Consider the following 13,654-nt stretch of genomic DNA (forward strand, 5'->3'; position numbering starts at 1 on the left):
CAATAGATGCCGCCCATTTGGCGTACTGGATTGGCTCCATGATCCCCCAGACTTTCAAGATCCCGTTCCTTGTCAATCCTCTCTCGCAGGGTGAAAGGGACCGGTCGAGCTCTCCAAAATATACGTTTGGCATCCTGGTCAACACTGAGTTTAGCTTTCTGTCCTTTCAAAGTTCCAAGCTCACTTTGAATAGCTAAGGATACATTTCCAGCATTTTTACCTCCGCCACCAAAGGTGGACGGTGGTTATGTTTTCACCCGTCTGTTTGTTAGTTTGTTTGTTTGTGAACAAGATATCTCAAAAAGTTGTGGACGGATTCGGACGAAATTTGGCAGAGATGTAGCGTATGTGACAAGGATGAAATGATTACATTTTGGTGAAGATTCGGATTCGGATCCGGCTAGTAGAATTTTTAAAGCGAATCTTCACAAATGGGAGATAGGGCCAAAAACGATACGTAGCAGGATATCTCAAAAAGTTATGGACGGATTTGGACGAAATTTGGCAGAGATGGAGCGTATGTGACAAGGATAAAATGATTCCATTTTGATGCAGATTTGAATTATTCACCATTGAGTGATTGGGCAAAAAACGATATATATATATATATATATATATATATATATATATATATATATATATATACATATACTATAATGATTGTCATATATGGACGTGCAAATGGGTGGGTCTCATTCCGTTTTCGGGAGTTACATCAGAGTGCAGATGGCGCAGATGTGAAATGGGCCTGTATCTTGAGAGTCAATAAATGTACGAGAATCGATTGTTGTCTGTCGAGTCTGTCAAGTTACATTACATCGCAACAAGGGTAGACATCAAGAGCATAACTTCTTTCGGCCATCTTACTATAATTCACCAAATGTCCGTTCGAAGGTACCGCAAAAACGGCTCAACCGATCGCAACGATATTTTGGGTGGGTATTCCTGGGACCCCTGGGAGTAAAATAGGCTATATTGTTTTTCCAAGTTTTCCAAGTTATCCAATTTTTCCAAACACGATGGAATAATATTTACCGATATGAACAGTGATGTGGCTTTTGTTGAAATTCTGCAAATACTGATTATTCTACGTACCAGGAGAGAGTAGATCGACTCCTGACGAACTCTTCCTATATAAACGTGCGGCTCCGAAGTAACAGGGCAGGGTGTGCAAAACGACTGAGAAAGACGTGTAGAGGCCGCTTCCGTTTTGCAGAATTCAATCTTTTTTCAAAATGGGCGCCATGTACCGTTTAGATTTTGATGATTTGCGTGTGATATGATTCAACGGATGTTTATATGAATCGTTTAAAATAAAAAAAACCCTTCAACTTCTGATATTTTACCTTTTCATTTGGGCCTCTCAATTGAAGCCCCATCCATAGGGCCGCCCATTGCTAGTATCGACAAATTCAACCCTCATGGGGGGAGATTTTGATATGTATTCTGAGCGGTTGTCTTTCTACTTCGAGGCGAACGGCATCGCGACGGAAGCCCGGATGTAGGCCGTCTTCCTGTCCGTTTGCCGTGGAGAGACGTTCACACTCGTTAAAAACCTGAGTCGGCCTCGGACAATCGAGGAGATCACGTATGCAGAGCTCAAGGCCGCTTTGAAGGAACATTGCAACCCGTCTCCTTCAGTCATCCTGTGTTGGTTCAATTTCTACAGACTGCAGCAGGTCAGTCGTCTTCGGTCAGTCGATCGCAGACTTTATTGCAAACTTCAAAAAACCCTCACATATGTGTGAGTTTGGGAACACGATTAACGACATGCTCCATGATTTGTTGGTGGTTGGCATGTCCGATGATTGCGCTAGCAGACACCTACTGCTGAGAGAAGACTGACGTTCCAAAATGCCAGAGACACCGCCATTTCCATGGAAAGTGCTGAACGCAACGCTACAAGCATCGGTGCCACTCGCTCGTCTGGTACCAGCCCTGCTGTGAATCGGTTGGATCATGATCAGCCAAAACGTTGGAACAAGGCTCCTCGTCAGAAGCCAGTGCAGTCTCAAACCCACAACAAACGTTTCCGGTGAAACGGAAAAGCACCCTCCGGAGACGTGTTGGTTTTAAGATACAAGCTGCCAATTTTGTTTGAAAACTGGCCATATTGCTCCAGCTTGCATCACTCGCAAATCGGGAAAAGGGAAAGCTGCTGACAATAAGATTCATCAGTTTATCGGTTCGGAGTAACCTGAGCTTGACCAGGTGAGCTGTGTTTCCGATAACTCAGAATCGTATGTCCTGTTTCATTTTGATGCTCGCAACAACCCTTTTCTTGCCATTGTTGTTGTCAACAATCGACCATTGCAAATGGAGATCGACACTGGTGCGGCTGTCTCACTCATCAGCCGTGCTGTTTTCACAAACCTGTGGAGTAATGCTGACAGACCTGACCTGAAACTTACCACCTATGGATTCTCCACCTATGCAGGTGAGAAGATTGTTCCCTGCGGAACCTGTGACGTCACAATTGGCTACGATAGTCGCGAGTTTCACCTACCCCTGATCGTCATTCCTGGAAAGGGCCCTTCCTTACTCGGCAGGAACCGGTTGAGTGCAATTCAACTGAAGTGGGAAAGCATTCATCAACTCCGGGCAGCCAACTTTTCTCCTACGGCTACGTAAACACTCAAAACTAGAACGGCACTTAGTAGAGAGCATACCTCCGCCAGGTGAACAGTTTACGTTTTCTATCCCAGGGTAGACCAGAAAATCACAATACATAATTCCATTTAATCAAAATCATCCATCCATACCTTTTTGAGATATCCGGCTTTGAATAGTTTTTGGCCCTATCTCCCAATGGTGAAGAATCACTTTAAAAATTCTAGTCGCCGGATCCGAATCCGGATCTTCACCAAAATCTAATCATTTCGTCCTTGTCACATACGCTACATCTCTGCGAAATGTCGTCCGAATCCGTCCACAACTTTTTGAGATATTTTGTTCACAAACGGACAAACAGACAGGGGTGAAAACATAACTTCATCTACCTTTGGTGGCGGAGGTAAAAATGCTGGAAATGTATCCTTAGCTATTCAAAGAGAGCTTGGAACTTTGAAAGGACAGACAGCTAAACTCAGTGTTGACCAGGATGCCAAACGTATATTTTGGAGAGCTCGACCGGTCCCTTTCACCCTGCGGGAGAGGATTGACAAGGAACGGGATCTTGAAAGTCTGGGGATCACGGAGCCAATTCAGTACACCAAATGGGTGGCATCTATTGTTCCGGTGATAAAATGGGACCAGTGAACCGGGTATGTGAAAAAACATGTTCCCGTATTCAAACGGGTCTCTTTCCCTGAGTTACCTGTATAGAAGAACCACCTTTAAAGGCCAGGGAGTTACCTGTATGCTGAGAGTTAATAAATATATGACAATTGATTGTTGTCTCTAGAGTGTCGAGTTACATTACAATGATATTTCAAAAAGTTGCGAGCGGATTATGACATTTGATAAATTTACGTGGATGAGTTGGTTCGGCGAAAAGAACAAGGCGATTAATTTGGGAGGTCGACATCCAGATCTGGCCTTTCGGTGGGATACAAAACGTAAACTGTTCACCTGGCGGAGGTATGCTCTCTGCCAAATGCCATTGCAGTTTTCACTGTAAAGGTCACGAACTAGGTGGATCACTTTTCAAATATTATCTTCCCAAGATGCCAGTAGGTATATGTTCGTTATCATTTTCGTACAAAATGTTCGTACTAAATGTTCCTCTCTTGTTCTCAATGGAATACTGCTCTCCCCTCTGGGCTGGTGCTCCTGCCTCACACCTCGCTCATCTTCACACTGTTGAAACCAAAGCTTTCAAAATCATTGGAATCTCCCCCGATGAATCTAACTCCGAGGGCCTTTCGCTCACTCACCGCAGGCAGGTTGGTGGTCTTTCTGTCTTCTACCGACTCCTCTCCGGCCTTGCCCCCCCAGCTCTCTCTGGGCTCTGTCCCTCAAATATTCCTACAGATCGCACAAGATCTGCCAGCAACCCTCTCATGGTTAAACTGCCAAAATCTAGGCTCTCTGCTCACCTTCACTCCTTCATTCATCTTTTCTCCCGCCTCTGGAACGAACTCCCCCAGTCCCCTCAATCCCAGTCCTCCCTCCAGGTCTTTAAAACAGCTGTTCACCACCATCTCTTATCTTCCCCCATCCAAAACCGTGATCTTTTCTACCCCTGCTAATTCACCCCAGATACACTTTTTTGAAATACCGACTTCTTTCCTGGAAGTCCTTGCAGTGTCCTTGTGTTTTATACCTCTCACACCCCCCTTCCCACGCCTCCTGCCCCCAAGCCCTCTCCATCCCACAGATCTCCCGATGTCCCTGCTCTCAAATGTTGTGTTTGTGTACCTCCCTATCTCTCCCTATCTTGTCTACCACTCCCCTTATTATATGTTTTATGTGTCTGATTTTTTTTGTGTGATTAATGTTCGCTCTTTCGCGAGCCTCGATCCTGTATACAAAAAAAAAAAAAAAAAAAAGTTTCTTATCATTCGCCTCACTTGTTTTAGTGCACACCTTTCTCTAACCTGAAACAATGGCTGGTAATTACCCTGTGCACGCGCAAAGCAAAAAGTGGGGCTAAGCAATTGATTCACTTTGTCTGTCCACAAACAACAGTTTATGATTGAAGAACTTAATTTCAATTGAATGTAATATTTTGAACATGAATCGGACCATGAAGCAGGAAACGACCCCTGTAGTTCAGCCAGCAGCGCTTTGGCTCTGAATTTGTCCTGGGTGTTCATGCGCAGAGAGCAGCGAGATAATATTTTCCTGTCTGTCTGCCTGGCAATCAAGCAAAATTGAAAATCATTCCAAACAGGAATCTTACTGGTTTTAAGGACGTCATAAAGGACACAAACAAAGGGAACGAAGAACTGATGCAACGTGTGAAATAATGTGGTGCAAAAGACGCTGCGTCAACGGCGGTGAACTTCGGAAATGGTTTTTTCTACAACCTTTAAAATCTTTATTTTATTTCAATTTAATTATATACTTGAACACTGGAGAACACAAATCGCCTTATTTTCACTTTCAAAACCCTTCCGTTTAACAGTACATGGACAAGATATTGCAACATTTTACGTCATCTCGACCAATCAAATTTGCCACTCAACGCTGAGGTGGAGGGGAGGGGTACACGGTATACATCAATCATTAGTCCGTTGATTCCATCCATTGTTGGAATGTGTAGGTTGGCACTTGTCAGGATAGCACAGAGGTGGTAATTGCTCTCCATTTTGCCCTCAATTCCCTTTTCGAATCCCAGGCAGGAATTTTTCATCCTCGTGCTTCATGAGCAGCGTGTTGCATCAATGACGTCTCGTCGGATGGGTTTCGGTGTCCATGTGACAGTATTCACCGATGGAAGTTAAAGTCGATCACACACCATCATACTGTAGGTCATGGGGTGCTAGTACTAGGCCATTGTGTGCCAGCAACTTGGCTAAATTGCTAATTATTGCACTCAGTACCGCTGGTAAAGGGCATGGGATCGGGCATGGGATCACACATGGGGCATTCTCTACCCAAGAGACCGTTTTGGCAACACCTGGTGTTGGCCTAATGGTTAGGGTGGCGGGCTTGGGATCCTAAAGTCCCGAGTTTGAATCCCGTTGAATTAACGCCAAGTGGGGTTGACTCGGCCTGCTTCATCCTTCTGTGGTCTGCAAAATGAGTACCAAATAACTGGTTATAGAGGAGGCATTGTATCAGCGGCAGACGCGCCCACAGAAAAATGATGCAACCAGCAGCCGGGTGGCCGCACACGAAAACCACCCAATCTCCTGAAGCAATGTGTTACGCAGACAGATAATTACGTCCTTCAGGACAAGTTTCTATAACCCGACTAGACTCAAAAACACCACGAGGTATCGTAAGGTATTCAATTTCAAAACACTCGTGCGACTAATTCTCTCAAAAACTTCACCGTCTTTCTTTTTTCATTCGAAATGTTTCATTTGCCAGCAAATCTCTCCCTCGAGTTGTCTGTCCCGGCTCTCACCAGTATCCTGCTATTCTCAGCATCTTACTCATGCCTGGTTTCTCCCATTTTGAATTCATGTTTTTATCCTTCTTTTATCCTATTATTTTTATTATTATGTATATCTTATTTTATTTTTTATATCTTATTTTATATTATTTATATTATTTTATATCCCATTATTTTTACCCTATATCCTATTATTATTATTATTATTTTATCCTATTTTTTTTTTTTTTAATATTATATTATTATATATCTTCTTTTTTTTTTTATATCTTATTTTATATTATTTATATTATCTTATATCCTATGATTTTTATCCTATATCCTATTATTATTATTTTCTTTTATCCTATTATTTTTATTTATATCTTATTTTATTTTTTATCTTATTTTATATTATTTATATTATTTTATATCCTATTATTTTTATCCTATATCCTATTATTATTTTATCCTATTATTTTTATTATTATTTATATTATATTATTATATATCTTATTTTATTTTTTATATCTTATTTTATATTAGTTATATTATTTTATATCCTATTATTTTTATCCTATATCCTATTATTTTTATTTTTATTTTCTTTTATCCTATTATTTTTATTTTTATTTATATTATATTATTATATATCTTATTTTATTTTTTATATCTTATTTTATATTATTTATATTATTTTATATCCGATGATTTTTATCCTATATCCTATTATTATTATTTTCTTTTATCCTATTATTTTGTTTTATCCTTCCACCCCCAATTGATTTTATCCTCCCTTTGTCTTTTAGCTTGCCCTGCTGGCCCATAATAATATAAGTACATGAGCTGGTACCCGTGGAAATTCTGCCTAATTTAAAATGCGACTTCAACAATATTATCCAAAGAAGAGTTAAATATCATGGGAATTTAATATTGTTTAGCTAGGTGTTTCCTAAAGATGTTGTTGATTAAATCAACCAATCCCCTACCCCCAAACCCTCAACCCCCCCATACCCTTTACCACAAGTCCTCAACCTCCCTCTCCCAACTCTCTGTCCTCTCCTTCCCCTTTCTTCCCATTCTTCAAAGCAACAGAGTATTTTTACATCATTACATATTATTACTGAATTACCTCATTAAAAATGGTACTGGGTGTGAAGTGACAGTCGAAATACCATCTGATTCACAATCTCGTGAGATACTTCCTGTGTTAGTTCTGTGGAATTGCCACTTTCAAATGATTGTGAGTAGCTAATGACGTCCACAACTGAAAGTGGCGGAGGTTATGTTTTCACTGCTGTTTGTTTGTCTGTCTGTCTGTCTGTCTGTTTGTTTGTGAGCAGGATATCTCTAAGGTTTTTGGACGAATTTGTACAAAACTTGGTGAACAGGTTGGGTGTGTGCCAAGAACAAGCCAATTCGATTTTGGTTCAGGACCGGATTCAGATACAGACTATCAGTGGTATACAAAACGTACTCTTCAGCTGGACGAGGTATGCACACTACCAAATGCCTTTCTAGTTGTGTTAATAAATGATCCTAAATTCATCATCTTCTTCGTGATGCACGCACGCACGCACACACACACACACACACACACACACACACACACACACACACACACACACACACACACACACACACAGTCAAAATTAAATAACGATGCAAGCAAGTTAAATTCACAATCATGCGAGATGATGTCATCTTGCGATGTGATGAAGGGACAGACAGACTGGCAAGCGTATTGTTACACTAGTAAAAATCCCGTCAAAAATGATGGGGTGGAACAGTTTATTCGACGGTGCAGCCTTGTGAGAGTGCCAAGGTTTGAAGCCTCGGCCTAGTATCAGGTGTGCATATATCTTCTTTATTTATTAGACATCCTACGGACGTAAATGAACACTCGTTTTACTCTGCATGCATTACACATCACCTGCAGCGAATTTCATCTCCCTGCGTCTTGTATTTATTGTTATTAAATATATATATATATATATTTCTGTACACCGCCCTTGAGGCTCGTTTTGCAAGCCACCGTCTACAATTCCAATAGAAGAGACATAACTACTCTTTTATGGAAAATGTTTTTCAAGTTTGTTTTATCCTCAAAATAGACCGTAGTGAACACACATTCGTATTAAAAGATTGGCCTTTAAAATCTGACTCGAATCATCCTGATGAAGGGGACAGACATATGTACAAACACACACTGTTTTATATCAGTAGATTAGCATAAGACATGTATTAGTGCATCATTTGATTTGCTCTTGTACATCAGTAATATACAATTTTTCTTTTCATAATCAAGGTGGTGTTAGTCGTTTAATTTCACGGTGCATTTCGGCTCGAAGGTAAACCATTTGGGAGGTTAAGAAAACGTGTTTCCTCTTCACCCGTCTCCCTGTCTGAGCTTGCTATGTTAAGAGGTCTGTCCTCGGGTGGAGGTGGAGGTGCGAGACTGCATATCTAGGTTCTAATTCACTTACAATGTATGTATATCAGGAGACTTATAGACCCAGAAAAGGACATTTGGTCCATAATGCAGTTACCGTTTCCACAATCCTATACCTTCATCTATCAATCTACTTGCCTTTTCTGTACTAACTCCATTCTCATTGTTAACTTGATGTAATATAACATACACATTCCCTTATACCGATAATTAATAAACATACCCCATTTATCTCTAGATATGGAACTTGGCCAGGAAAGTTGCACACAATGGCCGACCTCCTGCCCCACTCCCTTAAAAGTACTGTGGGATCCTGAACATCCATAATCTACATTTAGGTTGGACTGCCAGCTTTACATCCCCACAATCAATAGATGGAGTTCTGCGAGACATAAATTACATGGAAAATAGAGGTCCCGTCAATGCACGACAGTAGAGTCTTCATTAAATCCACACCGTCAGGTATCAAACAGCTCAATGGTGGCACTCTACCAACTCACCTATCCAACCAACAATTGACAGCATAATCGTTCTATCTGCTTCACTCTTTCCTGATGTGTTCCTGAAAACTTGTGAAACTCTGATACCTCTCAGGTGTTTCACAAAAAAGTAAGCCATCGTGTGTCGGTGTTCTGGTCTAATTTCTCACCAAATCTGTGTGGACACTAACAGTAGCGTGGCCCTGCTATCAAAATTGATGCAACCAGTAAAGGGGTACTGTAGAGGTAATAGTAGAATAATAATAATAATAATTTAACCGGAGAATTTCAGGAATGTTCATGGAATACTGAAGTTTTTCCACTTTAGTGTGTAGCACAAGGGTGTGGGATGGCATCGTTGGCTGAGGGTGTGGCTGTGCCGCTGATGCAGTGCCCTCGGTAGGTTAAGGCAGGGATTTGTAATTTGACCAGGATGCCGGTGATAGCTTGCCTACTCTTCGAAAAGTACACCTTGGGATCTTTAACATCTGCCAACAAATGCCAGGAGATAGGACACCTGGTTTTAATGTCCATCCGAGGGACAGCACACACACATTGATGAATTACCTGCCTTTGAAACATTGGGATGACACCTTATAGCTGGGTCGAGATTCAAACTCATGCTACACAGCTTGGAGGCGAGTGTTCGTAGCTGAAGACCAGGGTTTTTGAAGGGGGGTTTTCACGTCGAAAGTGTTTTCTCATAGGAAAGCATAGGTACAGGTACCATTTGGGTCAATAAGCAAATATGGTTTCAAATTTTGGGACATGGACTAAAAAAAAAAAGTTTCAAATTTCGGATCGTGGATTTAAAAGTTTCAAATTTTTGGTCATGGACTAAAAAAAAAAGTTTAAAATTTCGGGTTGTGGAATAAAAAAGAGTTCCAAATTTCGGGTCATGGAATAAAAAAGTTTCAGATTTCGGGTCGTGGAATAAAAAGTTTCAGATTTCGGGTTGTGGAATTTTTTAAAAGATTCAAATTTCGGGTTGTGGAATTTTTAAGTGTTTCACATTTCGGATCGTGGAATAAAGTTTCAGATTTCGGGTCGTGGACTAAAAAAGTTTCAACTTTCGGGTCATGGACTAAAAAAAATATTCAAATTTTAGGTCGTGGCCTAAAAAAAAAGTTTCAGATTTCGGGTTGTGGAATTTTTTTAAAGTTTCAAATTTCGGATCGTGGAATAAAGTTTCAGATTTTGGGTCATGGACTAAAAAAAAGTTTCAAATTTCGGATCATGGAGAAAAAAAAGGTTCAAATTTTGGGTCGTGGACGAAAAAAAAAGGTTAAAATTTTGGGTTGTGGAATAAAAAGTTTCAGATTTTGGGTTGTGGAATTTTTTTAAAGTTTCAAATTTCGGATCGTGGAATAAAGTTTCAGATTTTGGGTCATGGACTAAAAAAAAGTCAAATTTCGGATCATGGAGAAAAAAAAGGTTCAAATTTTGGGTTGTGGAATAAAAAGTTTCAGATTTTGGGTTGTGGAATTTTTTTAAAGTTTCAAATTTCGGATCGTGGAATAAAGTTTCAGATTTTGGGTCATGCACTAAAAAAAAGTTTCAAATTTCGGATCATGGAGAAAAAAAAGGTTCAAATTTTGGGTCGTGGACGAAAAAAAAAGGTTAAAATTTTGGGTTGTGGAATAAAAAGTTTCAGATTTTGGGTTGTGGACTAAAAAAAAGTTTCAAATTTCGGGTCATGGACTAAAAAAAGGTTTCAAATTTCGGGTCATGGACTAAAAATAAAAGTTTCAAATTTCGGGTCGTGGACGAAAATAAAGTTTCAAATTTTGGGTCGTGGACAAAAAAGTTTCAAATTTAGGGTCGTGGAATAAAAAGTTTCAGATTTTGGGTCGTGGACTAAAAAAAAAGTTTCAAATTTTGCGTCGTGGAATCAAAAAGTTAAATTTCAGGCCGTAAATTATTTGAAAAAGTTTCAAATTTCAGGTCGTGGACTAACAAAACATTTCAAATTTCGAGTCATGGACTAAAAATAAGTTTCAAATTTCGGGTCATGGACGAAAATAAAGTTTCAAATTTTGGGTCGTGGACAAAAATTTTTTTTCTAATTTAGGGTCGTGGAATAAAAAGTTTCAGATTTTGGGTCGTGGACTAAAAAAAAGTTTCAAATTTCGTGTCGTGGAATAACAAAGTTACATTTCAGGCCGTAAATTATTTGAAAAAGTTTCAAATTTCAGGTCGTGGACTAACAAAACATTTCAAATTTCGAGTCATGGACTAAAATAAAAGTTTCAAATTTCAGGTCGTGGACTAACAAAACATTTCAAATTTCGAGTCATGGACTAAAATAAAAGTTTCAAATTTCAGGTCGTGGACTAACAAAACATTTCAAATTTCGAGTCATGGACTAAAAAAAAAAAGTTTCTCATTTTTGGGTCGTGGACTAAAAAAAAGTTTGAGAACCACTGGTTTAGGTCATCCTGCCAACCCAGTAATTACACTGCGATATATCATTGGCGGGTCATGAGGACGTCTCAGTTTTTGTTATCTTTTAATGGTACAAATAACTTTATTTATAGCAGCGTTTGCTCGGGCCAGGGGAAGAATGACACTATAACGAGCGTACATATCCTGATAAAACTTTGGAGTTTATTGTCTATGACAAGGCAATGCCTCCTGTGTTTGCTTAACGGTTAAGTTGGCTGGCTTGAGATCTTAGGGTCCTGAGTTTGAGCCCATGTCGGACCGTTGGATTGGCACCAGGTGGGTTGACTCAGCCTGTCATCCATCCGAGGTGGGCAAGATGAGCACCGGCTTACTCGTAATAGGGGGCACTGCATCGGCGGAACCACACCCCCAGAAAATGATGCAGCCAGCAAAGCACCACCGCGAGGCAATGTTCTGATCGGATCCATGAGTTCTCTCTACCAATGACATTTTTCAAATACACATATTATGGTGCAATAAACATCATTTCGATTCCGCGGTCGAATAAACTGTAGTTTATACTAATGTTTTCATGGCCGAGACACAAATAGCCTCTTCCTTGGTTGGAATTTTCCCACCAATGTAATGCACAATATTTTCTTTTCCCATTGTACGTCATCGTCAATGGATGAAATCAAAATAAGAGGAGAAACAACAAAATGTCAACCAACCTGAACCGTAACGAAGCCACCATATTCCTTACGTTCCGACTGAATCCGCTTGGTCGTCGGGGCCTACCTACCCAGGCCTTGCGAGTGCCCGGTCACCATGACTTGCCCCGCAGTCTACCTACTCTCCAACACAGAGGCCCATCTCGGCTCCTGTAAACATTTTGGGTCCTCGAGGTTCATCACCCTTGAGTGCGAGAAGGAGGCCCTCACCGGACGCAGGCGCGAAAGACCGCCATGGCGGGCGCTGGGTGGATCCGTGGTGCCATGAAAGACCTCCCGAGCTGCTTGGTCTTGCGGAGCGGCACGTCCGGCGACAAAAGGTATCCCGATGTCTCCAAACCACGTTGGACAGAACATCCGACTTTAATAGATCGACTATGACGTTTATGTCTGACTATGAGTCTTTGACTGCACAACGTTGTCTGAAAGTCGTGCAATGCATGGATTACGGCAGAGACCCCGATTTACAGCTTCATGGGAAATGGATATTGGATCCTTTACAACTTTACAGCATTGTAAAGGATTTGGGATTTGGAGGTTCGGCTAATTGAACGTTACCTATCAATCCAGGTGAGACGTCTCATAAAAACACCCAACTGAAAATTCGTTCATAAAACACCAATCCGTCATTCCTAAACTCGATCAATCAATCATTGCTTTTAAAACTTCCTTTTGCTTATCGAGTCGGCGCCGAACAACAAGCACAAGGTGAGTCTGCACATGGCTCACCTGTCCGGCAGCTCCGGCGCACAGTCCGCAAACCACGCTCAGGACCAGGAGCGATGAGCGGAGCGTTTCCCGCGTCATCTCGTACCCGTGAATGGTGAGGGACAGGTGAGGGACAGGTGAGGGACAGGGCCGGCTCGTGTCTCCGATCGTACAAAGCAAGATTTCTGCCCGGAATGACCGAGACACGCGTCTTGTGGGGACAATGTCACCAAATGGCTGCGCCACCCACGGCCCGATTTGTCTCCGTCTCAACTGGGAATTATAAAAGGCGGCGAGTCTCGGAATCGGGGGAGGGAGGACGCGGGCTCTTCCCAAGAGAGGGACGCGGCCAGTTCGGTATGACCTGCTTTACGTGACGTCACTTCTACTGCACTACGTAACTCCTCCCCCTCCCATCATCAAAAATGAAACCAACTAAAGAGAACGGATGACGAATGAAAGCCAAATTGAGGTGCCTTGTCTCAACCGAACATACCTGCGGCAAAACATCCTTTGAAATTGAAGTTTGGGAACAAACCTAAACCTCCGGAATAAGTGAAACGAATAATAAATGAAACGAGAGACATTAAATATAATTTTAAATTACTAGTTCACCCGTTTCCTACGTGAGCGGCAGGAAGGGTCATTCCTCTCTGGGATATGTAGATCACAGCAGATCTATGGTCTGGCCTCAAGAACATCGGGAGTGTGTTCATTATTTTATCGAGTTTCTTGTGGAGAGCTCCCGAAGTGGCTTAAGCAATTGAGAAAGCACTACATTCTAAACTGTTGATATGGAACGGCTGGCTTGGCAAGCGCTAGCTAGCTGCTTGGTAACTGAACACACCCCGGGTTTCCTCCCTTTCAGTTTCGTGTTAAACAGCAGTAGCGACTGTTGCAAACAGGTGATCAAACA

At 41.3% G+C, this 13,654-nt stretch overlaps 1 protein-coding gene across 1 annotated transcript in view; it reads right to left on the reverse strand.

Moving 5' to 3' along the window:
* LOC137430909 (parathyroid hormone/parathyroid hormone-related peptide receptor) overlaps positions 1-12,972 on the reverse strand; it is a 189,385-nt gene extending 176,413 nt beyond the window's left edge. The window contains exon 1 of the mRNA XM_078782470.1: positions 12,760-12,972. Within this exon, the coding sequence (XP_078638596.1) occupies positions 12,760-12,837 (78 nt within the window). The 5' untranslated portion in view covers positions 12,838-12,972. The remainder of the gene's footprint in view (positions 1-12,759) is intronic.
* Positions 12,973-13,654: the final 682 nt, after the last annotated feature.

Source organism: Myxine glutinosa, chromosome 7 (genome assembly GCF_964187855.1).
Source record: "Myxine glutinosa chromosome 7, kmMyxGlut1.1, whole genome shotgun sequence".
Taxonomy (NCBI): domain Eukaryota; kingdom Metazoa; phylum Chordata; class Myxini; order Myxiniformes; family Myxinidae; genus Myxine; species Myxine glutinosa.